Below are 25352 nucleotides of genomic sequence, written 5' to 3'. Positions count from 1 at the left end.
GTAGGAATAAAACAAAAATGGGCTACGTTTTCAGTTCTGGTCAACTCATTATGGGAAGGATGTGGAAGCTTTGGAGAGAGTGCAGAGGAGATTTACCAGGAAGCTGCCTGGAGCGGAGAACATATCTTATGAGGAAAGGTTGAGTAAAGTAGGGCTTTTCTATTTGAGTGAACGAGGATGAGCGGTGCCTAACACAAAGGAGCATAACTTTAAACTCTTTGGAGGAAAGTATCGGACGTATTTTTTATGCCGAGAGTGGTGGATGTATGGAATGCACTTCCAAGCGTGGTGGTAGAAGCATTAGGGGCTTTTCACAGAACGTGCACATGGATGAAAGAAAGTATGAGGGGCTATGTGGGAGGGAAGGGTTAGATTGATCTTGGAGTGGGTTAAGTGGTCAGCACAGCACTAGTATGCACTGTGCTGTAATGTTCTATGTTTTACTAAATGGGTTTTTAATGGGTTTGACAGCTGTGATCAGTGTTGGGACCCTCATAAGTCACAAAGCAGTATCAATATCTCAGACATGGGGAGCAAGCATAACATATGTATACTTGATGATGAATTTGGGTGCTATTATGGGCTATGAGTAAGATCCAAGGGTGATTTGGGTGGGGGGGGGAGTATAGCGAGGTTAAATAAATAAACAAGGATATATATATAGTTAGGGCACCCAAGACCTGCACAGTATTGTAGTAATTTTATGTATTATACTGCACTGCCACCACAAAATAAAATCACAACATATGTCAATGATGATAAATCTGATTCTGATGTGGGTCTCTATTGTGGACTGACAGTGGGAAGGGGGTAGGGAGGGGGGAATCATGGTTGGGAAAAGGGGAAGTGAGAGGGGAAGCACCAGAGAGGCATTCCCTAATGATCAATAAACCAATTGTCCAATTGTTTGGAACCAAATGACTTCAGCTGGTGTCTCACTGCTGGGCGTGTCTGAACCCACACCACCCCCACCCGTAGCACCAACTGTCCCACATGCCTCCCTTTTGAGGTGGTTAATCCAGTGCGGTAAAAAAAATGAAAAGTAAATTTACTTTGAACTTTCAATCATGGTTAAAATGAAAAGTATTTTATTAAATAGGGACATTAAAAAGTACTGGTGTTCAAAGGGAGTTGGATGTTTTTATACATGAATCACCAAAGTTATCAGATTGGTATAGCAAGCAATTAGGAAGAAAAATGTATTACCCTCACTTCATACAAGGCAGAGAGGATATAAACATAATGAGGGGCAATATGATTAGTGTAAATAGGCAAAAAGAAAAGGATACATGTATGAATGGCCTGAAGTTCCTGTTTCCGTGCTGGACAAAGCCATTGTCTATAAATAACCATCTGCACCATATCATTAACGTTATGTTACACGAAATGAAGTAAGCTGTAAAATTAGACAGTTCCATCATGGGCACTAGCCTTTGTAGTATCCAGGTCATCTTCAAAGAGCGATGCTACAAAAAGGTGGCACCCATCGTTAAGGATCCCACCACCCAAAACACGCCCTCTTCACATTGCCACCATCGGGACAGAGGTACAGGAGCCTGAAGGAACATGCTCAGCGATCCAGGAATAGCTTCTCCTCCTCTGCCATCCGATTTCTGAATGGATATTGAAAATTTCCTATTTTTGCACTACTTATTTAATATAACTATTTATATATATATATATGTATTCACTGTAATTTAGTTTTCTTTTCTCTCTTTTATCATGTATTGCATTGTACTAGAGCCACAAAAGTAACAAATTTGACAACATATGCCAATGATATTAAACCTGATTCTGATTATTATCTTAATAAACCACATTTCTGACACCATTCAATCAGCATTATCATATGACTGATAGCATAAATCACAACGACACTGATAGATTGGCATTGTATTACTGACACTATTAAGGCACTCTTGTAACAGCAGCATTGACCTGAGTCGATCATCATTCTAACAGTGACTGACACTCGTCAAACATCATTGTAACTGTATTACTTACAGCGTGAGTTTGCCATTGAAACTGCATTCAATCTGCATTGTAATTACATTACTGACATTTTTCAATTGACATTGTGTAATATGGGGACTATTTAATCAGTATTGTAAATGTGTTACTGTCAGTGTTGGATCAGCATTGGGACTTTATTAGGGACACTAACAGACCAGCATTATAGCTGTACCGGCCATTATTTCATCAGTATTTTGGCTAATTAAAGTCAAAGTAGGAGTAAATTTATTAACAAAATAAGTATATGTGACCTTGAGATGTATTTCCTTGCAGGCATTTACAGGAAAATAAAGTAATACAATAGAATTTTAGAAAATTTCTACATAAGCATAGACTGACAAACAATCAATGTACAAAATAATTTATGGAATTCTATACATAAATAAAGGCTAAACACAAGAGATTCTGCAGATGCTGAAAATCCAGAGCAACACACACAAAATGCTGGAGGAATTCAGCAAGTCAGGTAGCATCTATTAAGAAGAATAAATAGTTGACATTTCAAGACTGACAATCAATGTGCAAAAGAAGACAAATTATTAAAATAATTTTTTTAAATAATATAAATAAAATAAATACTAATGAAAATGTGAGTTGTAGAGTCGTTGGAAACGAGTCCGTAAGTTGTGGAATCAGATCAGTGTAGAGGTGAGTGAAGTTATCCACACTGGTTCAGGAATAGCTTGATTGAGAGGGTCATAAATGTTCCTGAACCTGGTGGTGCTCCAAGAGGCCTTGTGTGCCTCAATGACCCAAAGAACTATGCTGACTCGAGCCAGGGCCTTGTGCTTTGACCCTTGGTAGGGTCACTCATGCCAAACAGGTCAAAGGGTAGAGGCCAGACTAAGAGTGGTCCACCAGTCCTCCAGGTTTGGGGGTTCAGCTCAGGACTCACAATCCTAGCTGGTGGAAGACAATTGTTATAGAAACAGCAACGGAGAATCCTTCTATATCTATGCGTAATGGCACGGACAGACAGAGATGATATGGAGGACCTTCATTGCCACACTAAACACCAGTAGCATAACCTAGTGGTGCAGCACCTGCTGCTTATGACTTCCTGCCCAATGGTTGTAGCGAGGAAATGGCATTACTGATTGCATTTAATCACCCTTGTAACTGTGTCACTTGTTCTGTACAAGCACCACAACATCTACAATACTGACACTAATCAATCAGAATTGCTGCTGCATTTCTGACGCCACCCAGCCAGTACCGTCTTTGTATTACTTATGCTGTTTCATCTCCCTTGTATCTGCGTTTCTGACACTAATTGATCAGCTGTTCCGTTATCATGGCAACTATGCCTTTAATGTTCATTAATCAGCATTTTAACCATGTTACTGGCAGCAGTTAATCAACATTGTAATTGCGTTAGTGACACAGTTCAATCATCACTGATACTTTACTCCTTATAGTATTTCATCGGATTGCATCCACACCACTCACAGTAATAAGTCAGCACTGTACTGGCAGAGTCCAGTCATCATTGCAACAGGATTCTGACATTATTAAAATATACAGCATTATAATTATATTACTGACACCATCCATCAGTAACTTAATTGTATTCTTGTTCTGCCTCTAGAGGCGCTGTTCATTTTGTCTGCAGTTTGTTTTCTACCGACATCACTTCCTATTGGTAAGCTGTCTCTTACATCATTTCCTATGTGGATTAATATAGATTTTGATGGATCAAACACAGTGGAAAGACATCCATCTCCATCCGCTCTTTATTTGCCCTTGAAACAGCAATATCTTTTCACAAAGTTTTCTTATTACAAGCTCTGAAGAAAGCTTTCATCTTGGGTGATTTTTGACAAGGAGGTTAACTCCCTGCATAGCTTTGTACACAATGCACTGTGAGGGTAGTAGAATTATACTTGCATGATAATATTGTACATTGGTTCTTTATCAGTCTTTGTTTATATATGAAGTTAATAAATTACATAGTATATATTTTTCCTGTAAATGCCTGCAAGAAAATTAATCTTCAAGTACTATATTGTGACATATACGTACTTCTGTGTACATTTATTTTGAGCTTTGTAATTCTATGACACTCTCTCCACCGAGGTTGGGTGAGACTAGAACTAGAAGTCATAGGCTAAAATTGAAAGGTGAAATATTCAAGGCATGGACTAGATGGACCGAAGGGCTTGTTTCTGAGCTGCAAAGCTCTATGATTCTATGAATCTAAAATAGGAAGAAAAATGTTTGTTTGTTTCAGCTGGTCTGTGTATGGGCGAGTGTGTGAGACTTCCCATTTCTGTGTGGGTGAAAGGGAATGTCTTCAAAGTGTTCTGGACACAGCTCAGCACATCATGGAATCTGGCCTCCCCTCTCCTGGTTTCTGTCTACACTTGCAAGAAAATATACTATATTGTGACCACTACTTTTCATGTTGTTTGTTAAAGATTTGGATAATGGAATCGATGGCTCTGTAGCTAAATTTGCGGATGATACAAAGAAAGGTAGAAGGGTAGATGTTGATGAGGAAGCAATGCAATTGGACCAGGATTTTGACAAATTGGAAGGATGAGGATAAAGTGGCAGATGGAACACAGTGTTGGGAAATGGATGATATTGCATTTTGGTAAAAGGAACAATAGTACAGATTATCATCTAAATGGGGAGAAGGTTCAAACATCAGAGGTGCAGAGGGACTTAGGAGTCCTCATGCAAGACTCCCAGAAGGTTAATTTACAGGTTGAGTCAGTGGTAAAGAAAGCAAATGCAACATTGGCATTTATTTCAAGGACAATAGAATATAAAAGCAATGAGATCACGCTTACACTATGCAGGCCACACTTGGAGTATTGTCAACTGTTTTGGGTCCCATATCTCAGAAAGGATGTGTGGTCATTGGAGAGAGTCCAGAGAAAGTTCATGAGGAAGGGGTTAACATATAAGGAGCATATGGTACCTTTGGGCCTGTGTTCACTGGAATTTACAAAAATATGAGGGAATCTAATTGAAACCTACCGAATGTTGAAAGGTCTAGATAGGGTAGATGTGGAAAGGATGTTTCCTATGCTGGGGGATATCCAGAACCAGAGGGCACAACATTAAATCTGAGGTAAGGAATACTTTTTTTAGCCAGAGAGTAGTAAATCTGTGGAATGCTCTGGCACAGACTGTGGTGGAGGCCAAGTCCATGGGTACATTTAAGGCAGAAGCTGATCATTTCCTGATCGGTCAGGGCATCAAAGGATATGGTGAGAAGGCAGGTGTATGGGGTTGAGTGAGATCCAGGATCAGCCATGATGGAATGGCGGAGCTGGCTTGATGGGTTCAATGGCCTAATTCTGCTCCTATGTCTTAAGGTCTGATACTTCTTGCTGCCTCAGTAAAGCAGCCAGCATACTCAAAGACCCCACCCACCCCAGAACTTTTCTTTCTTCTTTGCCATTGTTTCTTTACTGTCATCCTCTTTGACTCTATGACTGTATGCAATCCAAACAGGAAGTTATTCATTTTCTAATACAGCAGGTTATGCAGATGCTAGACATCCAGAGTACCATCTACAAAATGCTGGAAGAACTCAGCAGGTCAGGCAGCATCTATGAAGGGGGATCTGGGTTCCAGTCCTGATGAAGAATCTTGGCCTGAAAAGTCAGTTGCTTATCCTTTTCTGCAGATGCTACCTGACCTGCTGAGTTCCTCCATCCTTTTGTATGTGTAATTCATTTAATGGTGTTGTTCAATTCTCATTGCTGTAATATTGCCAACAATTGTAGAGGTATGTTATGTTGAAGTTGTATAGGACATTGGTGAGGCCTAATTTGGAGTATTGTGTGCGGTTTTGGTCACCTACCTACAGGAAAGATGTAAACAAAGTTAAGAGAACTGAGAAAATTTACAAGGATGTTGCTGGGTCTGGAGTACCTGAGTTATAAGGAAGGATTGAATAGGTTAGGATGTAGAAGACTGAGAGGAGATTTGATAGAGGTTTACAAAATTATGAGGGGTATAGATAGAGTAAATGCAAGCAGGCTTTTTCCACTGAGATTGGGTGGGACTACAACCAGAGGTCATGGGATAAGCATGAAAGGTGAAAAGTTTAAGGGAAGCATGAAGAGAAACTTCTTCACTCAGAGTGTCGTGAGAGTGTGGAATGAGCTATCAGCACAAGTGGTACATGCAAGCTCAATTTCATCGCTTAAGAGAAGTTTGGATAGGTACATGGATATCAGGGGTATGGAGGGCTATGATCCCAGTGCAGGTTGATAGCAGTAGGCAGTTTAGATGGGCTGAAGGGCCCTTTTCTGTGCCATACATTTCTATGATTCCATCACTTACCTAATTAATAACTATATTACTGATATTAGTAGATCAATTAGCGACATCACCGTAGTTAATCAGCATTTCAGTAATATTCCTGTCGGTATACAACTGCATTTCCATTGTGACAGTCGCCATTCAGACAGCACTTTAAATGTACTTATGCACTAGTTTTACAGAATCACAGCCCTATTGCCAGAATAATTCCAAATATTGTAGTGGTTCTACAAATAATATTCCAGAATCAATGGAAATGAATTAAGGCCATTATTAGATTGACATTATCATTTACAACAAACACAATTGAAGAAGCAGTTTTTCTGTATTAGTAGAAGTATTCAATAAGAGTTATTTTCAAGCTACTGGCACTAATCAATTAGCATGCAATTGTATTGCATCATCATTGCAACTCCATAAATCAGCAATGTAGATATATCTCTAAATCAGCACTCTAACTCTATTGCAATTTCAGAATTATCAAAACTATAAATCTGCACTATCATTGCCTTACTGAATCTCTCTGGTAGTTTTGCAACCATAATACTTTCTCTATTAATCTGCATTGTAACAATGCCACTGACAAAACTCAAGAAGCGTTTTAAATGTGTGATCAACATTATTCAGTCTGCTTGGAGTGGTATTACTGGCATGAATCATTCAGAAATAGTAACTGTATTACGGACACAATATTGTAACTAGGTTATTGTAACTAGGTTATTGGTACCATTCATTCGGCAATGTTGCTGGCAGCTGTTTCACTCAACATTGCTGCTGTACTACAATCATTCTTCAAACAACACGGCAAATACATTATTGTAATTCTATTACAGGCATCATTAATTACATGGTATCGATCACCAATATGACTGTATCACTGACGATACTCAGTCAGTCTGCAGAAGTATAACAGCTAAAAGGAAAACAGTCTAAGACCGGAGGATACAGCCTCAGAACAGAGGGATGTTCTTTTGGAACGGAGAGGAGGAAGAATTTTTTTAGCCAGAGAGTGGTGAATCTGTGGAATTCTTTGCCATCGACAGCAGTGGAGGTCAGGTCATTAGGTATATTTAAGGCAGATAGATTCTTGATTGGTTGGGGCATGAAGGGATAAGGGGAGAAGGCAGGAGACTGGGGCTGAGAAGGAAAATGGACCAGTCATGATGAAATGGCAAATCAGACTCGATGGGCAAAATGGCCTAATTCTGCTCCTATATCTTACAGTATTAGTCCATGCAGACCACATGCTCACCCAGCCAGTCCCAATTTCCTGTGATCAGCCCATATCTACACCCTTCCATAGACTGTATCTACCCAAGTATCTAAAGTACCTGCTTCAACCACTTCCCCAGGCAGCTCATTCCATCTACTCACCAGCCTCTGCATGAAGAAGTTGCCCCTCTGGTCCCTTTCAAATCTTCCCTCCTTTCACCCAAAATCTATTGGCTGCTATAAATTGACCATGGTGCGTGGGTGAGCAGTAAAGTCTGGCGTGGCAGGATAGTGTAATGACAGTGCATCACTTTACAGTGCCGGCAATCAATGATCAGGTTTCGATTCCTGCAGCTGTCTGTAAGAAGTTTGTACATTCTCCCGGTAACTGCGCGGGTTTCCTCCCACATTCCAAAGCTGGTCAGGGTTAGGGTTAGTGAGCTGTTGGTGCTGAATTTGTGGTGACACTTGCAGGTTGCCCCCAGTACAATCCTCGGACTGTGTGAGTCATTGACTTAAAAATGACGCATTTCGCTATACGTTTTGATTTTGCAATATACTTGTGACAAATATAGTTAATATTTCTAAATTATCCCTTTGTGTAGATAGATGACAAAGGAAGCATAAGGAAGCTGGCAGGCAATTGAAAAATAAACTTACAGGGCTACAGAGAAATAAGGAGATTGGGAAAGGGGACTGATAGGATGCCAGCATGAATGTGATGGCTCAATGGCCGCTTTCTGTGCTGTAACAAGTAAGACATTGAAACTGTGTTACTAAGTCTGTATGATCAGTTTACACACTGTAGCTCCAGAACAATGTCATCATCATTGTATCAATACCACCATTCAGTCAGCATTCAAAAAGAATTACGGACCACATTCAGTTTGTATTGCAGCTGTATTATTGACATTATTAATCTGCATTGTAACTGCAGCTCTGGTAATATTTCCCCAGCATTTTAATGCCATTACTGACACTGTTTATTCAGCAATGTAACTGTAATACTGGCAGCCAGCATTGAAACTGACTCTATTTAACTAGCATTGTCTCTGTATGACTGACCGGATAAAGGTTTATTACCCCCACATATTCACTCGGCATTGTAATTGTATCACTGGATATTCTCTCAATCTTAGAAGCATTACAAGCACAATTCAATCGGATTTTTAACTGTATCCATATTAACAGTCAGCAATGTTCATTCTGTGCATAAGCATTGTAAATGCATCACTGACACTTAGATCAATTCTGAAACTATCATATTGGAACTGGAACATTACAGACAACAATCAGTCTGCATTGTCACTATTATTTGAACAATGAGGTCTATTTAATCATTATTGTAATATTACAGGCATTATTACATCTGCATTTTTGCACTATTACAGACACTATTCAAACAGCATCAAAACTTTATTACTGATAGATTTCAGTCAACATTGTAACTATCAATAAGAATTAATTCTGTATTAATGGCAAGATCCTGTCATTATTGTAACTATAAATCCCTGCACTATACAAATACCACTAACCCTGTACAAGTCAAGTCAAAATACAAATCAGAAAATCTGCAGATGCTGGAAATCCAAGCAACACACACAAAATGCTGGAGGAACTCAGCAAGCCAGGCAGCATCTATGGAAAAGAGTACAGCCGACATTTCACACCAAGACCCTTCATCAGGACTTTATTTCTCCAGTCCTGATGAAGGGTCTTGGCCAAAAATGTTGACTCTACTCTTTTCCATAGATGCTGCCTGGTCTGCTGAGTTCCCACAGCATTTTGTGTGTGTTGCTCAAGTCAAGTTTATTGTCAATTAATTTATACATGCACATAATGTATATAGGAACGACACATAACATTAAAAATGGTAAGGTACAGAACAGCTTAACCAGTGACATTTCATGGCAGAAGTTCGGAAGCCGAGTAGCCTAGGGGAAGAAACTCTTTCTCGTTCTGATGGTAGAAAGTCAAAGAGGATGCTGAATGGGTGTGTGGGATACTTAATAATACTCAGGCTTCTGTGTATGCAGTGCTCCTGATAAATGTTCCTGATGGATGGTAGAGAGACCCCTATGATCCTCTCATTCATCCTCACAGTCTTATATAGGGACTTCCGGTCTGATGCTTGACTGCTCCCAGACCAGATGGAGATGCAGCTTGTCAGGAGGTTCTTAATGGTGCTCCTGTAAAACACAATTAAGATGGGATGGGAGGGGGGGGGGGGTAGAGTAGCCTTGCCTGACTCATTAGTGGAGGGGCTGCTGAGCCTTCTTGTTCAGGGAGGTGCAATTAGCCCTGCATCTGCATTACCGACATTCCACAATCAGCTTTCTAATTACGTTACTTTCAGTACCAGTCAGCATTATAATTATATAACTGATACTATACATGTGACATGATCACTATAACTGAAATAGTTAAACCAGTTTTGAAATTGCAGAACAACACACACAAGATGCTGGAGTAACTCAGCAGGTCAGGCAACATCTATTGAAAGGAATAAAGAGCCACATTTTAGGCTGAGATCCTTCATCAAGACATCATTTGAAATTACAGTCCTTTCACTAGCCAATCACTACTACATCTGTACTACTGGCAATGTTCAGTATGTATTGTATTATTAATGGAACTCTCCAACAGAAAATCTGTTACATTAAGTAACAGCTGGAGGTGGGAAAAAGCAGGGGATCCAGTATCTCACTAATAACATTGGGCACAATTGGTTCTTCAGTATTGTCAAGACCACCTACATCCCAAACACCCAGGGGGACATCACACTGACAGTCAAGAACCGACAAGAGTTCTCATTTTTGATTGAGAAGCAGATAGATCCTATTCCTCCCTCATGGGAAGGAACACCAGGGAACTCCTCAATCTTGAAATGAATGCCTGTGTCTTCATGTCCTGTCTGTTCCGGGCTTACAACCATTCCAAACTGAAATAAGGTCACATGTCAACCAAGAAACAGCAAGGCCTTGGGAGTAGAATCCCTGCTGAAGTTCCTAGGCTTGGCGGAGAGGAGCTTCGGTGACAAATTCACATCATGCTCCATATCAGAGTGAAAAGGAAGTGTCAGGGGAGCTCAGAGATGGCAGAGTTGTGACCATCTTCAAGACGAATCCAATTAACTATAATGTGGTCTCCCTGCTGTCTGCTACAGGGATGATTTTATATATCAGTATAAACTTGATTCATAATAATAAAAAAGTGTTTACAAGAATAAACTGTGCAATGTCTTTTATTCTTACATTCATGGTCAATGCAAGTTGCGTTCTTAAAATTAATAGGACTTTTGCCATTCATGTAGCCCCATTGGGTAGTACACTACTAAAATAACTGAGAGGATTCATCACCCAACTCAGCCTTTCCCTGTCCAGTAGCGGAAGAACCCCTTACTGTGATCCTTCCCTACCGAGCCCTTGCAGTGGCTGAATGTATCTTAGGAATGTCATTCCAAGAGTTTCCTCAATGACCTCTGCATAGTGGCAGAAGACCTGCTCCCAAAATCACAGCAGATTCCATCCACCTTATAACAAACATGATGACCATTATACCACAGCTCCAGAAGAAATGAAAAACCTCACAATAACCTTTAGATCCATCAATTGAAAAAGTCCTTCTCAAACCCAGCTGCCCACCGAAACTTGCCTCTGTCCCTCATCAGCTGCATGATGGTAGGCAGGCCATGATCCTCAATGGACCCACGGTCAGTGTGGCTCAGTGTCAGGAACAGATCAATCATCACTCCAACACTGCGTCCCACTGCAATGTCAGGCCTCACCTCCAAGAGGCTTCCTACGCGAACAGGAAAACTGTTCAACTTCACTGCAGAATCAAGATCACATGATGTTAGTAACCTAGCCACACTTTCCAGATGATGAATCAGGTGTTCAGCTTCAAGTCATCCTGGACTTATTCACCTAATGATATAGGAAATAGTCTTTAACCTGTGCAAAACAATGTTCCTCAATACACCTGTCTCTACGACATAATATTTCTCCCTTGAAATGAATTGAATTGACTTAATTTCTTACAACTTCACATGCATGAGGAGTAAAAATCTTTACATTATGTCTCCGCTTAAATGTGCAATTGTAGTAATTTATAATAAATAGAACAGTCAATGTGACATAGAATACACTCAAATCAGCATAAGTTAATCAGTCTGATGGCCTGGTGGAAGAAGCTGTCCTGGAACTTGTTGGTCCTGGCTTTTATGATGCAGTACTGTTTCCCAGATGGTAGCAGCTGGAATAGATTGTGATTAGGGTGACTCAGGTCCCCAATCATCCTTCGGGCCCTTTTCTCACACTTACCTTTGTAAATGTCCTGAATCATGGGAAGTTCACAACTACAGATGCACTGGGCTGTCTGCACCACTCTCTGCAGAATCCTGCGATTAAGGGAGGTACAGTTCCCATAGTAGGCAGTGATGCAGCCAGTCAGGATGCCCCCAATGTGCCCCTGTAGAAAGTTGCTATCATTACTGGTCTATAATGTGACCTGGAAAACATGGACTATTTCCCATACCTCAGAGAAAAGCCTCCCAGTCAGCACAGGTATCAGCAATGTCATTAGCCATTCCAGGAAAAGAGTTTGAAGATCAAGACCCGGTTAAAATAAAAGTTACAATCTGCCTGGCAGCTTTGATTCTTTCCAGTGTATGTTTCAGATGGACTCTCTTTAGTGGAGACCCAAAACAACTGGATGGGTACTATTGACAATGTCTAAACAAAACTCACTACTGGCACGATAAAAAAAGCTGGATCAGTCACATCTCCCAAGCCACAACTCCAGCCTCAAGGGTCTAATTACAATCAGTCAGCCTGAATGGGATATAAGATTCCTAAACAGATATTCTATTCTGAGCCCTGTCAAGGCAAGCAATTACAGGGTGCATAGACAATTTTAAGAATGTTCCCAGGACTTACTTAACAGAAGTACAGTACAACTTCCCAATCAATTCTTTGCAGTTCTTGCTCTATGTTTGCTCAGAATGAAAGAGCATTTAGGAAGATAGTGGATCCCTGTGTGTTCCTCAACACAAACATTCACAGGTTCATTGCAAATGGCACTAGGATGCAGTCCAGTACATCACACAAACCAGAACCCCTTCCACCGACTCTATCTACATTTCCCACTGCCTTGAGCAAATAGCTTACATAATCCAGGACCCCTTGCACCCCAGACTTTCACTTCACCTCCCTCCCATCAACCAGAAGGCACCAACTGCCTGAAAGCACACACCACCAGACTCAAGGGCAGCTTCTATCCCGCTGCTATCAGACTCATGTAGACATCTCCTATCTCCAAACCTATCTGGCAGTGGCCCTTGCACTTTATTTGCCTGCCTGTGCTGGCCTTCTTCTGTAGCCAACACTGTATTTTGCAACAACACACACAAAATGCTGTCCTTCGTCCTGATGAAGGGTCTCGGCCGAAACGTCGACAGCGCTTCTCCCTATGGATGCTGCCTGGCCTGCTGTGTTCCACCAGCATTTTGTGTGTGTTGTTTGAATTTCCAGCATCTGCAGATTTCCTCGCGTTTGCTGTATTTTGCATTCAGTTTTCTTTATTTTCACTACCTTGATGTTCTCGTGTACGGTATGATCTGCCAGGATGGCATGCAACGCAAATGTTTTTCACTATATCTCGGCACATGTGACAACACTAAACCAATTCCAATTCTAATTCCAATATCCATTTGCCCTGTCAAGCATATCTTGCACCTGGCTCGCACATGGACCTTATCAGCCAGTTCACAACCCACAGAAGTGGAATGGTGGTAGGCTGTCCTCCCGCCCTGAGGGGCCGCTTAAGTGGGAAAGATTACTGCCACGATTGAATCAGCAATGGAACTGTATGACTCAAATATTCAGCCAGCATTGTGACTTACTGACTCCACGTCGCATTGGAAATATTAATACAAGTCAGTGAACATTCTAACTATTACATCATTGCAAACGTGTTACAGATTTCATTGGGTCTGAATTTTTTCCGAAATTGTGAGCAGGCATTATCACCATATCACTGGGAGTCTTCAGTTAGCGTGTAACTACAACTTCCGGGATTTAGCTTGAATTACAACGGTATAACTAGCACTATTAAATCACAATATTTAAATCACACGATCAGCACAATATTTCGTATTACCGGCACGATTCAATTGTCAGTGTAACTATTACTGACCCTTCCCAATCACCTTTGTAACTGCTAAACCTGGCAGTCGCCAGTTGGCGTGGCAACTATTCTACTGATGATATATAAGCCTCCTCCGAGGCTCGTCACCTTGTCGCGGTGGAGGGGCTTGCGCGGTGCCGTCTGGAGCTTAGCTCCTGGGACGGTCACCCGTGGTGGTAAGGTCAAGGGGGAGGACCCAGAAAGGAAGCGATCCAACCAAGACTTCAGCCGTGGAGTTGGCGGAAGATGATGACACACCACGATGGCAGTGGAGGGTCCCGGGTCATAATGCATTTCGGGTCACTGACTCCTGGCCCCGATCTGTCAAGCGACTGCCTGTGCATCCGCCTCCACGGTAAATAAAGTCACTCACTGACACTCTCCATTAAGGGAATAGCCCCTCAGCAGAAAACCGTACTTGTCTCGAGTGGTGACACTACTCCTAATATTCAAGCATCGTTGTATCTCTACTTCCACTATCCAATATGTATTAAAGGCTGCTCTGACTATCGGTAAATCAATTCGCGTTTTCACTGTATTGTGGAATTTTTCGGTGCTGCAACCGACTTGCTGGCACACCTCACTCCGTACCGTAACTGGCCGTGTTCACTTTGCATTTTAACTCTATTCCGAGCAGTATTCAGGAGTCACTGTCACCGCGTTATCGAATCTCTGGGCGTTTTCACGATATTTCTGCGAGAAGTTACTCAACGATGTCACTGACAGCACTGAGTTTGTATATGAAATGCACTGGGAACGGTATTCAGCGTCCATTCCCCATTCTGGCTTCCCTCTGCTCCTCAGCTGCCCCTTCTCCCCTTTCTCCCACAGTCCGCTGTCCTCTCCTTTAAGGTTCCTTCTTCCTTTTCCATCTGTCACCTCCCAGCTTCTAACTTCATCCCTCCCTCGCAAACCCACCCACCCCCTCATCCCTTTCCCCTCCTCCCCACCCATCTCCTGCGTTGTCCCCACTTCCTTTCCAGTCCTGATGAACGAAGGGTCTCGGACCGAAATACCCACTGTTTACTCTTTTCCGTAGATGCTGCCTGATCTGCTGGTTTGCTTGTTTTACTCTGGATTTGCAGCATCTGCAGAATCATTTGTGTTACCGTGACTACATTAAAGGCACTAACCAATTAGGACTACAATTGTGTTCCTCCTTATATTCAGTAGGGAGGGGAAGGAGTACAAGCTATTCAATCAGCAGGATAATTATATGCCAACTTTTACACTTCATTATTGACAGCAGTCAATTAGCATTGTGCCTGTATTACAGACACATTTTAATGACACTGTTACTAAAACCTGTTTTAGACCACATTTGGAATACTGTATGTTCAGTCCTGGCCGTCTCATTTATAGGAATGGTGTGGAGAGGGTGCAGAGGAGATCTGGCACGATGCTGCCTGGATTGGGAAGAGGACAGGTTGAGCGAGTTCGGGGTTTTCTTGTTGAAGCAAAGGGAGGTGAGAGGTGGCTTGGTGGATGATAAGGAGCATAGATCCACAGGACAGCCCGCGATATTTTTACCCCAGAGAATAAACTGCTAATATCAGGGAGCATAATTTTAAGATTGGAGAAAAGTATGGGGGGGGGGGGGGAATCAAAAGTATGCTATTTCCAGAGATAATGGTGGGTGCGTGGAGTGCCCTGCCATGGATAGTGGTAGAGGCTAATACATTAGGGGCACTTAATAAACTCTTAGCAAATGGATGAGAGAAAAATGGAAGGCTGTGTAGGAGGGAAAGGTTAGATTGATCTTAGAGTAGGTGAAAAGGTTGGCACAACATCGTGGGTCTGTATTGTGTTGTAATGATTTATGTTCTAATATTACAGACGGTATTGTGACTGCATTACTGACACCGAGCAATTCACACGGTAATCGTTGCTAACACTATCCAGTTAACATTTGAACTGCATTAACGACAGTATTCAGTCTGCCCTGTAACTATTAGTGATACGATTTAACCGGTTTGGGGTCTACATTACTAGCATTAACCAATTAATATTTTAACTGTATGTTTATATTAGTCAATCACTATATAACTGGGTAAGTCTGACTTCAGGTTAACCGGAGTACTATTTATGCTGGTAATGCTTTCATCGTGGTGAGGCGTTGGTCTGGCCCAGATAGCGGGAGCTCAGTACTTAATGGTTGCTCGCAGGCAACGCGCTGATCGGGAATCGGCTCGGTGAGCGCCGTCCGCGTGGACCCGACCACCCAGCACCAGGCATCTAAGTCTATCCTTTTTCTCCAATGATGCGGCCCGGCCGATTGAGTTCCTCCTGCTTTTCTGAATGTTATTGCCAATATCAATAATGTGGTTACAAAGCCCACTGAATCATGTTAGTCATAGTATCCCCATCCACCTACCCCCCCCCCCTCACGTGGCTTCACCTTCCAACCTGTATTACTTCTCCCACGTCACCTTCTTCTCCCTTCCTTTCCAATCCTGATGAAGGGTCTCGGCCCGCAACGTTGATTCTTTATTCTTTTCCAGAGATACTGCCTGACCTGCTGCGTTCTTCCAGCTCTGTGTGTGTGTGTGTGTGTGTGTGTGTGTGTGTGTGTGTGTGTGTGTGTGTGTGTGTGTGTGTGTGTGTGTGTGTGTGTGTGTGTGTGTGTGTGTGTGTGTGTGTTTATCTAGTAATAGTTACGATGTCGACGAATGCCGTCAATAATTTAGATCTTACCTGGGTCAATCTCAGCTATTGAGACGCCAGCGCGGTTGACTAATCTGAAAGGAGATGAGATAGCCCCATCATTTTAACACTCATCTCTAGCACACTATGGTCTGGGTGGGACGACACTTGCGAAGTTTTGATTCAGTTTTTTACGACCAGCATGTTGATGTTCATTATCCATTGACATAGGCAGCATATCCACCAAGATAAAGCAATAGCAATTGCGATGGATCGATCATGACATACGGATGGCTACCACCAACCAGTTACTACAGCCACCACTTACTCTTGCCAACAGTGCACCAGAATATGTGGCCCCTGGAAGCCCCAGCCACCTGAGGACCCACCAATAGACAAACTCTTAGGAGAACATGGTACTCGACCCGAACGATCGCACTACAGCTCCGGAGTATCCTGCATTAGAACAGTAATAATCACATTCATCAATTCTTGCACGTTTTTTCACTGATGCTGCATACTAGCTGGATGCTCACTGCTCTGCAGGTGACAGCAGAAACAGCCAAGAGTTGTGGACACAGCTCAGCCTGTCACGGAACCCAGTTACCCTCCATGGACTCTGCTTTAGTAAAGTTGCCGGCATAATCAAGGGCCCCACCCACCCCAGATATTCTTTCTTCTCCCATCTCCCTTCAAGCAGCTGATACAAATGTCGTCTGTCCCGCAAACCCACTTCTCTCCTACACACACACACACACACACACACACACACACACACACACACACACACACACACACACACACACACACACACACACACACACACACACACACACACACACACACACACACCTGTCAGCAGGCCGAGCAAGGTTTGTAGAAGAGGGAAACGGAGTTAACATTTCAAAGGCACAAGGGACTGCATATGCAGAAATCCGGGGGGAAAAAAGAAAACAATCGGAGGAACTCAGTGAGCCGGGCCGCATCTGCGGGTGGAAGTGGACATTCGATGTCTCAGGTCGATATCATGTACTGAGAGAATTCAGTCGGCATAGTAACGGTAGCAATAACGTCGATAAATCCCCACTGACATTGTGCGAAGTGTCCACCCGAAACACTGACAGTTCTTTCCACTCCCCGGATGCTGCTCGGCCCGCTGAGTTCCGTCAGATGATTATTATGACTGTGTTCACTTGTGTCTCCTGTTATCCTACACACGAGAGATTCAGCAGCTACTGGAATTCCAGAGCAACATACACAAATTGCTGGAGGAACTAATTAGCAGTCGATTTGGGCCGAGATCTTTCAACAGCTCCTGATGAAGGGCCTCGTCCCCTCCATAGATGCTGCCGACATTTTTGAGTTCCTCCAGCTTTTCAGACCGTAATACCATAAGAGCAGAACTAGGCCATTCAGCCCATCGAGTTTGCTCCGCTATATCATCATGGCTGATCCTGGATCCCACTCAACCCCGGACACCTGCCTTCTAGCCATATCCTTTGATGACCTGACCGACCGGGAAGCGATCAACTTCCGCGTTAAATATACCCAGGGACTCGGCCTCCACCACAGCCTGTGGCAGAGCATTCCACACATTCACTACTCTTCTGGCTAAAAGAAATAAAGTCCTCCTTACCTCTGTTCTAAAAGTTCGCCCCTCAGTTTTGAGGTTGTACGTTCTAGTTCCGGATACCCCCACCAGAGGAAACACCCTCTCCACATCCACCCTTTCTAATCCTTTCAACATTCGGTAGTTTCAATGAGATCCCGCCCCTTCTAAATTCCAGTCAGTACAGGCCCAAAGCTGCCAAACGCTCCTCATACGTTAACCCCTTCATTCCCGGAACCATCCTCGTGAACCTCCTCTGGACTCTCTCCGAAGACAACACATCCTTTCTCAGATATGGGGCCCAGAACTATTGACAACACTCCAAGTTCGGCCTGAGTAGTGTCTTATAAAGGCTCAGCATTTACTCTTTGCTGTTATATACTATTGTCCTTGAAATAAATGACAACATTGCATTTGCCTTCTTTATCACGGAATCAACCTGTAAATTAACCTTTTGGGAGTTTTGCACGATGACTCCTAAATCCCTCAACAACTCTGATTGAACCGTCTCTCCATTTAGATAATACATCTCCCAACGCTGTATTCCATCTGCCACTTGTTTGCCCATTCTTCCAGTTGGTCCAAGTCCTGCTGCGATCGCATTGCTTCCTCAGCACGACCTACCCCTCCACCTATCTTCGTGTTATCGCAAACGATACCATAAAACCATCACTTCCATTATCTAAATCACTGGCAAACAATGTGAAAAGTCGCGGTCCCAATACTGACCCCTGAGGAACACCACTAGTCACCAGCAGTCAACCAGAAAAGACCCCTTTTATTCCCACACGCTCCTTACTGCCTGTCAGCCATTTCGCTATCCATGTCAGTATTTTTCCAGTAACGCCTTAGGATTTTACCTTGTTATTTTGTGTGTGTTTTTGTCACTGTAGTACTGCTAATGAAGAATCCGGGAACATGAAATATTGAAATATTGAAATATTGACTCGTTTCTCTTCGCACAGATGCTGCCTGGCAGCCCGACCTGTTGAGTGTTTTCAGCATTTTAAGCGACCATAAGACACAGGAGGCCATTCCATCATGGCTGATTCATTATCCCTCTAAACCGTATTATCCTGCCTTCTCCCCATTACCTTTAATGACACCCTTACTAATTAAGTACCTATCAACCTCTGCCAGGAGATGTCAGCGGTAAGTTTTTTACTCAGAGAGTGGTGACTGCGTGGAATGGGCTGCCGGCAACGGTGGTGGAGGCGGATACGATAGGGTCTTTTAAGCGACTTTTGGATAGGTACATGGAGCTTAGTAAAACAGAGGGCTATAGGTAAGCCTAGTAATTTCTAAGGTAGGGACATGTTCGGCACAACTTTGTGGGCCGAAGGGCCTGTATTGTGCTGTAGGCTTTCTATGTTTCTATGCCTTACATATACCCAATGACTTGGCGTCCATAGCTACCTGTAGCAATGAATTCCACACATTCACCACCCCCTGGGTAAAGAGATCCCTCAACTCTGCTTTAAAGGGACGTCTTTGTAATCTGAGGCTGTTTTCTCTGATCCTAGACTCCCCTACTATAGGAAACACCCCTCCACGTCCAATCGCAAACAAGAGAAATTCTGCCGATGCTGGAAATCCAAGCAACACGCACAAAATGCTGGAGGAACTCAGCAGGCCAGGCAACATCTATTAAAAAGAGTACAGTCGACGTTTCGGACAGAGACCCTTCCGCTGACCTGCTGACGGCCCGAAACATCGACTGTACTCTTTCCCAGAGATGTTGCCTGGCCTGCTGAGTTCCTCCGGCATTTCGAGTGTGTTGCTCTCCACGTCCACCGGATGTAGGTTTTTCAATATTCCATAGGTCTCAATGAGATCCTCCCTCATTCATCTAAATTCCAACGAGTACAGGCCCAGAGCCATCAAACACTCCTCGTACGTTAACCAGGGATCATTCTCGTAAAGCTTCTCTGGACCTTCTCCAATGCTAGATCATCCTTCCCTCGAAAGCTGATCGTCATGTTCCAAGTGCGGTCTGACCAATGGCTTATGCAACCTCAAAATCGCCCCCTTTTCGTTTTTCCATAAATGCTGCCCGACCCCGCAGAATGTTCCTAGCATTTTCTGTCATTGTCTCCGTGTGTTTTTGTTTTCCCTTGCACGCTAAGGGAGACCATTTGGCCCCTCTACCCCGTACCACTCCACGCCATCCTGTAACTTCCTCAACCGTTGTCAGGAGACCATTCAGGTGATGTACTCAGAAGCATTCACCTTCCAGGGGTCTACTCATCCATGAAGGCGATCACAACTTGATACGGGGTGGGAGCGGAGTGAACATTCCGCGGGAGGGGAGAGGGGGCTTATCTGTGGCGCCCTTTGGGATAAGTCGCCGCAGGCAAGACGGACCGAGTAGTTTCTTGCGTCCCACCTGGGTTTACCCGTGGCGTGGGAAATGAGCCCTTCGCTGCCCTTACCTCCCGGCGTCGCACTATCAAGCAATAAGCGAGGGACAGCATCCGTGGAATTTTATAGAAGAAAGACGCAGGGAATTCGGGCACATACATGCGAACTCACACAAGACATAAGAGTGGAGGTAGGACTTCCTCTCACCTAGCACCCCCCCCCCCATTACAAAAAAAACGTTGTTCGAATTATTCCTTTCCTGATCTGATTTCATTTTCCTTTTTCGTTCGATGAATTCCTCCTAGCAATTAAACCACTGAGTGCCCATCAAAGGGTGTAATTGAGAGCGTGCAGCTGTTAGAGAAGGTAATAGAACGAACTGTGCCGAGTGGGTCAGTAGACAGAGGACACAGCTTATAGGCAATTAGCGAACCGAGCAGAGGAGAGGTGAGATTACTGAAGGGAAGAGATGCTGAAGCGCGCTGCCTTGAAGGGCGGCGAGAACGGACCGAACTGCAACTTTCCGATGGATGGAGCAGCGAAGTGGAATGAGCGGGGATAGCGGAATCCAATGCATTTTTTCTTTCAGTGAACCCGCGCGGGGTATAGCGGGCCGAATGGCCTCCCGCGCCGGCTTGGCCGAAGGGGAAGGGAATCTCGACTCATTTGCCAAGTGCCTGAAAATCCCCGGGAGAAATGCCGAAGAATTTACGTAACTGCTACGGTTTACGGGGTGGGGGAGGAACTCCACTCGCTTCGCCAGGGTTCCCTGAGCTCTCCACCGCGCCAGCCTCTCCCTGGCAACCCTCTCCTTCCGAATCTCAAAACTGCAGCTGACAGCTTTCTGCCGGTGGGTCGGGGACGGACGTATTCTTTCTGAAAGCGAACACTTCGGTCTCAAACCTAGACTCTCCAACAACGTTAGGGAGAAACCCCAACATTCGCTGACAGTGTGAGGCGTGGAGTTATGAGACAGACTGCGAAGGGTTAGCCACCACCCCTCTTACTCCTCTGCATACACACAGTGTACCAGGACTTTTTAAAAAAAGCTGTAACTATCCGTACAATATGCCCTTGGTACTAACTCCATACTAACACAGAACTGAAACAAGACGAAGCACATCCTGTTAGCATGCAGAAGGGAGGGGAGGTAGCAAGTTAAGTACTTATTACAACAGAGAGAATAGAGAGAGAGACGCACCGTGACCACCCCGCAGGGAGGCTGGGGAGCGGTAGATGGAGATGGGCACGGAGGGATGCTTGTTTCCTTGGAAGAGGTGCTCATGGTGCGTCGAAGTGCCAGATGAACTCCATACGCCGCTGACGATACTGCCCAGGGTCAGGGACCAGATCCAGGGCGCTTGGCCACGGCAGCGGGAGGCAGAATGCTTGCTCCAGAAACTCAGTAAAATCCTCAGGTGCATGATCGGCGCTCTGTCAGTCCGGAGGCACACAGCGCGAGTCCGAGGCGAGAGGGAAGGTTCATGGTGGTGTGGAGCCCATGATCGTCGCTGGCATCTCCCCGCGCCCTGACTCTCTCTCTCTCTCTCCCCCTCCCGCCCCCCACCCCCCCAACGGATTCGGCCAGACCACCAGAGCTTGACCAGGTCCTCCTGCTCGATCTCAGGTTGCCACCGTGGCTGCTTCGTCCAGACCCAGATTGTATCCGCTAATGGTCATGTCAGCCGGCAAGTCTCGTTATTGCTCATCGCGCGGCGGATGGGGAAGAGGTGGAGACTTGGGCAATCTTCCTCTTTCTCTAGAGCTCCAAGGTACCCTGGAAGGTGACAGCAGACACTCACTCTCTCTCTCTCTCTCTCTCTCTCTCTCTCTCTCTCTCTCTCTCTCACTCTCTCTCCCCTCTCTCTCTCCCCTCTCTCTCTCTCTTCCTCTCTCTCACTCTCTCTCTCTCTCTCTCTCTCTCTCTCTCTCTCTCTCTCTCTCTCTCACTCTCACTCTCTCTCTCTATCTCCTTCTCCCCCTCGTACACACACAAAGTTGGGAATCTAAAAAAAACTGGCAGCTCTCAAGATCTTAGCTGCTCGCTCCAGTAGCAATCTTCTGACTGATGCAGTGCAGAACTATTTAGACGCTCTCTCCTCCGAGCATCGTTCCCAGCCTCTCAGACGGAAGATGATTAACCCTGTGAACGCTTTGGTACGGCGGAGCAGATCGGCGCACACAGGCATTGTGTGAAGAGCGAACAGCAGCAGCGTTGAAAGATAGAATCTGAGCCTTTTGTTTTAATTTGACCAAAAAAAAAGACTTTGCAAATGTTTCCACTCCGAACAGCGGGGCGGCGTAATTGGAAATGGGCGGAGCAAACGACAGAGTGCTAAGATTGAACAGTGGCCCAGCAATCCCAACCCTAAATCCAGCGGGGGTCGGAGAAGGAGAAGGTCGAGCGGATGCAAGCGGCTTCTGACGGGGACGGGACTTCCTTCTTACAATGAACCCCGTGCACCTGCACCTACACCACACCCCCAGTCCCTTCATCCACAACTCCTCCCTCCATCGTTTCAACCCTTCCCCACCCCAGCACACACACCCACTCCCTTTCCCGGGGTCTGTGGAGGGAATCAGTTCCGGAAGCCGGTGGTGGGGCGGGGGGGGGGCGACCCTCCACCTTGCACACTGTGTATGCCATGGCGCTCTTCCACCGCAGCAAGACACTGCCTGAGTGTAGAATTCGACGCTAACATATGGGTTTTAAACAAGCTCGTCACCCAGGAACTTCTTATAAAAGAAATGCATCGCTTTATTTTTAATGAACTAGACGCGAAATACTTCGGGATTCATGTGAACAAGATATTCTGGCGCCTTCAGAGGCAGGCTCCTTACATCCCTATCTGATTCCATTCACCAGTGGGAGGATGTGTTAGAGAACAGAGATAACTGTGCCACAACCAAGCGCCACCTTTCCCTGGTCTTCTAACATCCAGTCCCACTTCGATCGCCCACCCGGGCTCCTCTCTCCAGGTATACAGCTGTCTCGGGCCATCTGGATCAAGTGCTGGTTTTCGAAAGATTAGCTTTATTTCTCGCCGGCGTATCAAAGCGTACGGTGAAATACATCGTTCTGCGGTCAACGACCGACACAGTCCGAGAATTGTGCTGGGGGCAGCCCGCAAGTGTCCTCACGCTTCCGGTGCCAACATCAACTAACCATGAACTTGTGCGTCTTTGGAATACGGGAGGAAATCGGAGCAGCCGGTGGAAATGCACTCGCTCATGGAGAGGACTCGCAAATCTTACTCCTCAAGTTCTGGCTATGCTTCTACTTCACGCTCCTGATCTATGGTTACCCAGTAGGGTGAGAGGGGGGAGGACGGTAGGTCCTCAGAGAATCTCCTGATAGGCTTGCTCCAGTACCATACGGGATACACATACTTCCTTCACTGTCAATCTAACCCCTCCCTCCTACATTGCCCATAATCCTCCATTTTTTCACCCACGTGCCTATACAGGAATATTTTAAAAGCCCCTAATGTATCAGCCTGTTCCCTCCCTCTCTTTCTGTGTATCACCTATGTTATCTCCTCCTCCGCTGGCCTTAAAAGTATAAACTCAAGAGATTCATCAGATGCTGGAAATTCAGAGTAAGATTCACAAAATGCTGGAGGAACTCATCAGGTTAGGCAGCATCAATGGAAAGGAATAGAATTGATGTTTCAGGCTGAAACCATTTATGAGTCCCAAAGAAGGGTCCTGTCCTAAAATATCAACGGTTATATATATATATAAAATCCTCCTTCACTCCAAAGGAAAAGGGCCTCACTTGCTCAGCCTAACCTCATACTCTGTAATACAGGCATCCTCTGCACCCTCTCTAAATCTTCCGCACCCTTCGTATAATGAGGCAACCAGAACTGAACATAATACTCCAAATGTGATCTAACCAGAATTTTACAGAGCAGCAACATTACCTTACAGCTCTTGGTTCCTGTAGTCACTTCCATTTTCCCATTCCTGGTTTGTACAGTTGCTTTGTCTCACCATGCCTCACTGTCTACTCTACCATTGTCTCTTATTATATCCTTTCATTTGAACCATTTCTGACCTGGGAAAAAGTCTCTGGCTCTCCAAGTGATCTATGTCTCTTATTTTCAACACCTCTATCAAGTCACCTCTCATCCTCCTTCGTTCCAGAAAAGGCCAAGCTCGCTCAACAATTCCTCAGAAGATGTGCTTTCTAATTCAAGCATGGATGTTGAAACCACCTGCTCTCTCAGAGAACTAAAATAGATCCCAAGGCACCAATTCGAAGAAAGCCAGGTGAGTCTTCCCCAGTGTTTCTGCTTCTCCCTCTGCAAGCATTACAAATACAGAGATCTGCTTCATTATGATCGCACCGCTGTTTGTGGAAGCCTTTGTATGCAAATTGCTTGCTGCGTCCCTACAATGTATTTCACTTGCCAGTATTTCCACTGCCGGGCAATGTTCTTGCAAGGCAAGTTATACTTTTGTCATGGTAATGTGGTGGTTAACATAACACTGTTATAGTGCCAGTGACCTGGGTTCAATTCCTGCCACTGTCTATAAGGAGCTGGTGCATCTTCCCCATGACCATGTGTGTTTCCACTGGGTGCTCCGGTTTCCTCCCACATTCTGAAGATGTATAGGTTAGGGTCAGCAAGTTGTGGACATGCTATGTTGGCAAGGGACTTGTGGCAACACTTGCGGGCTATCCCCAGTGCATCCTGGGACTGTGTTGATCATTGAGATAAATGACACATTCACTGAATGTTTTGATGTGTATGTGACAAATAAAAACTGATCACTAACCTTTATTTAATCTTGATTGCTACTGGGTCTGCTTTCATTGCCTTCTTCCCAGGGCTGGGGAGCTAGAACTAGAAGACATGGATTTATGGTGGGAGGGGAGAGATTTAATAAGAACTTGAGGGACAACATTTTCACTCAAGTTGAGTAGAATGGAATGATCTGCCTGAGGAAGAGGCTGAGGCAGGTACTTCAACAGCATTTAAAAGTCATTTGGAGAGGTACAAGAATAGGAAGGGGTTAGATGAATATGGGCCAAATGCAG

General features: G+C 44.5%; 1 protein-coding gene across 47 annotated transcripts in view; it reads right to left on the bottom strand.

Annotated features, from left to right (window-relative positions):
- Window positions 1-25352, bottom strand: part of nrxn3a (neurexin 3a) — a 2216268-nt gene that overhangs the window by 577206 nt on the left and 1613710 nt on the right. For 5 of the 47 annotated variants that reach the window (XM_073039341.1, XM_073039342.1, XM_073039343.1 and 2 more), the window contains exon 1: window positions 21507-21845. The exons of the other annotated variants lie outside the window; for them this stretch is intronic. In XM_073039341.1, coding sequence (XP_072895442.1) covers window positions 21507-21729 — 223 coding nt within the window. In that variant the 5' untranslated portion in view covers window positions 21730-21845. Of the gene's footprint in view, window positions 1-21506; window positions 21846-25352 lie in introns of those variants that run through there. 47 annotated transcript variants of the gene reach the window in all.

This window comes from Hemitrygon akajei, chromosome 3 (assembly GCF_048418815.1).
Source record: "Hemitrygon akajei chromosome 3, sHemAka1.3, whole genome shotgun sequence".
Classification (NCBI taxonomy): domain Eukaryota; kingdom Metazoa; phylum Chordata; class Chondrichthyes; order Myliobatiformes; family Dasyatidae; genus Hemitrygon; species Hemitrygon akajei.
This window is presented reverse-complemented; position numbering and strand designations above follow the sequence as displayed.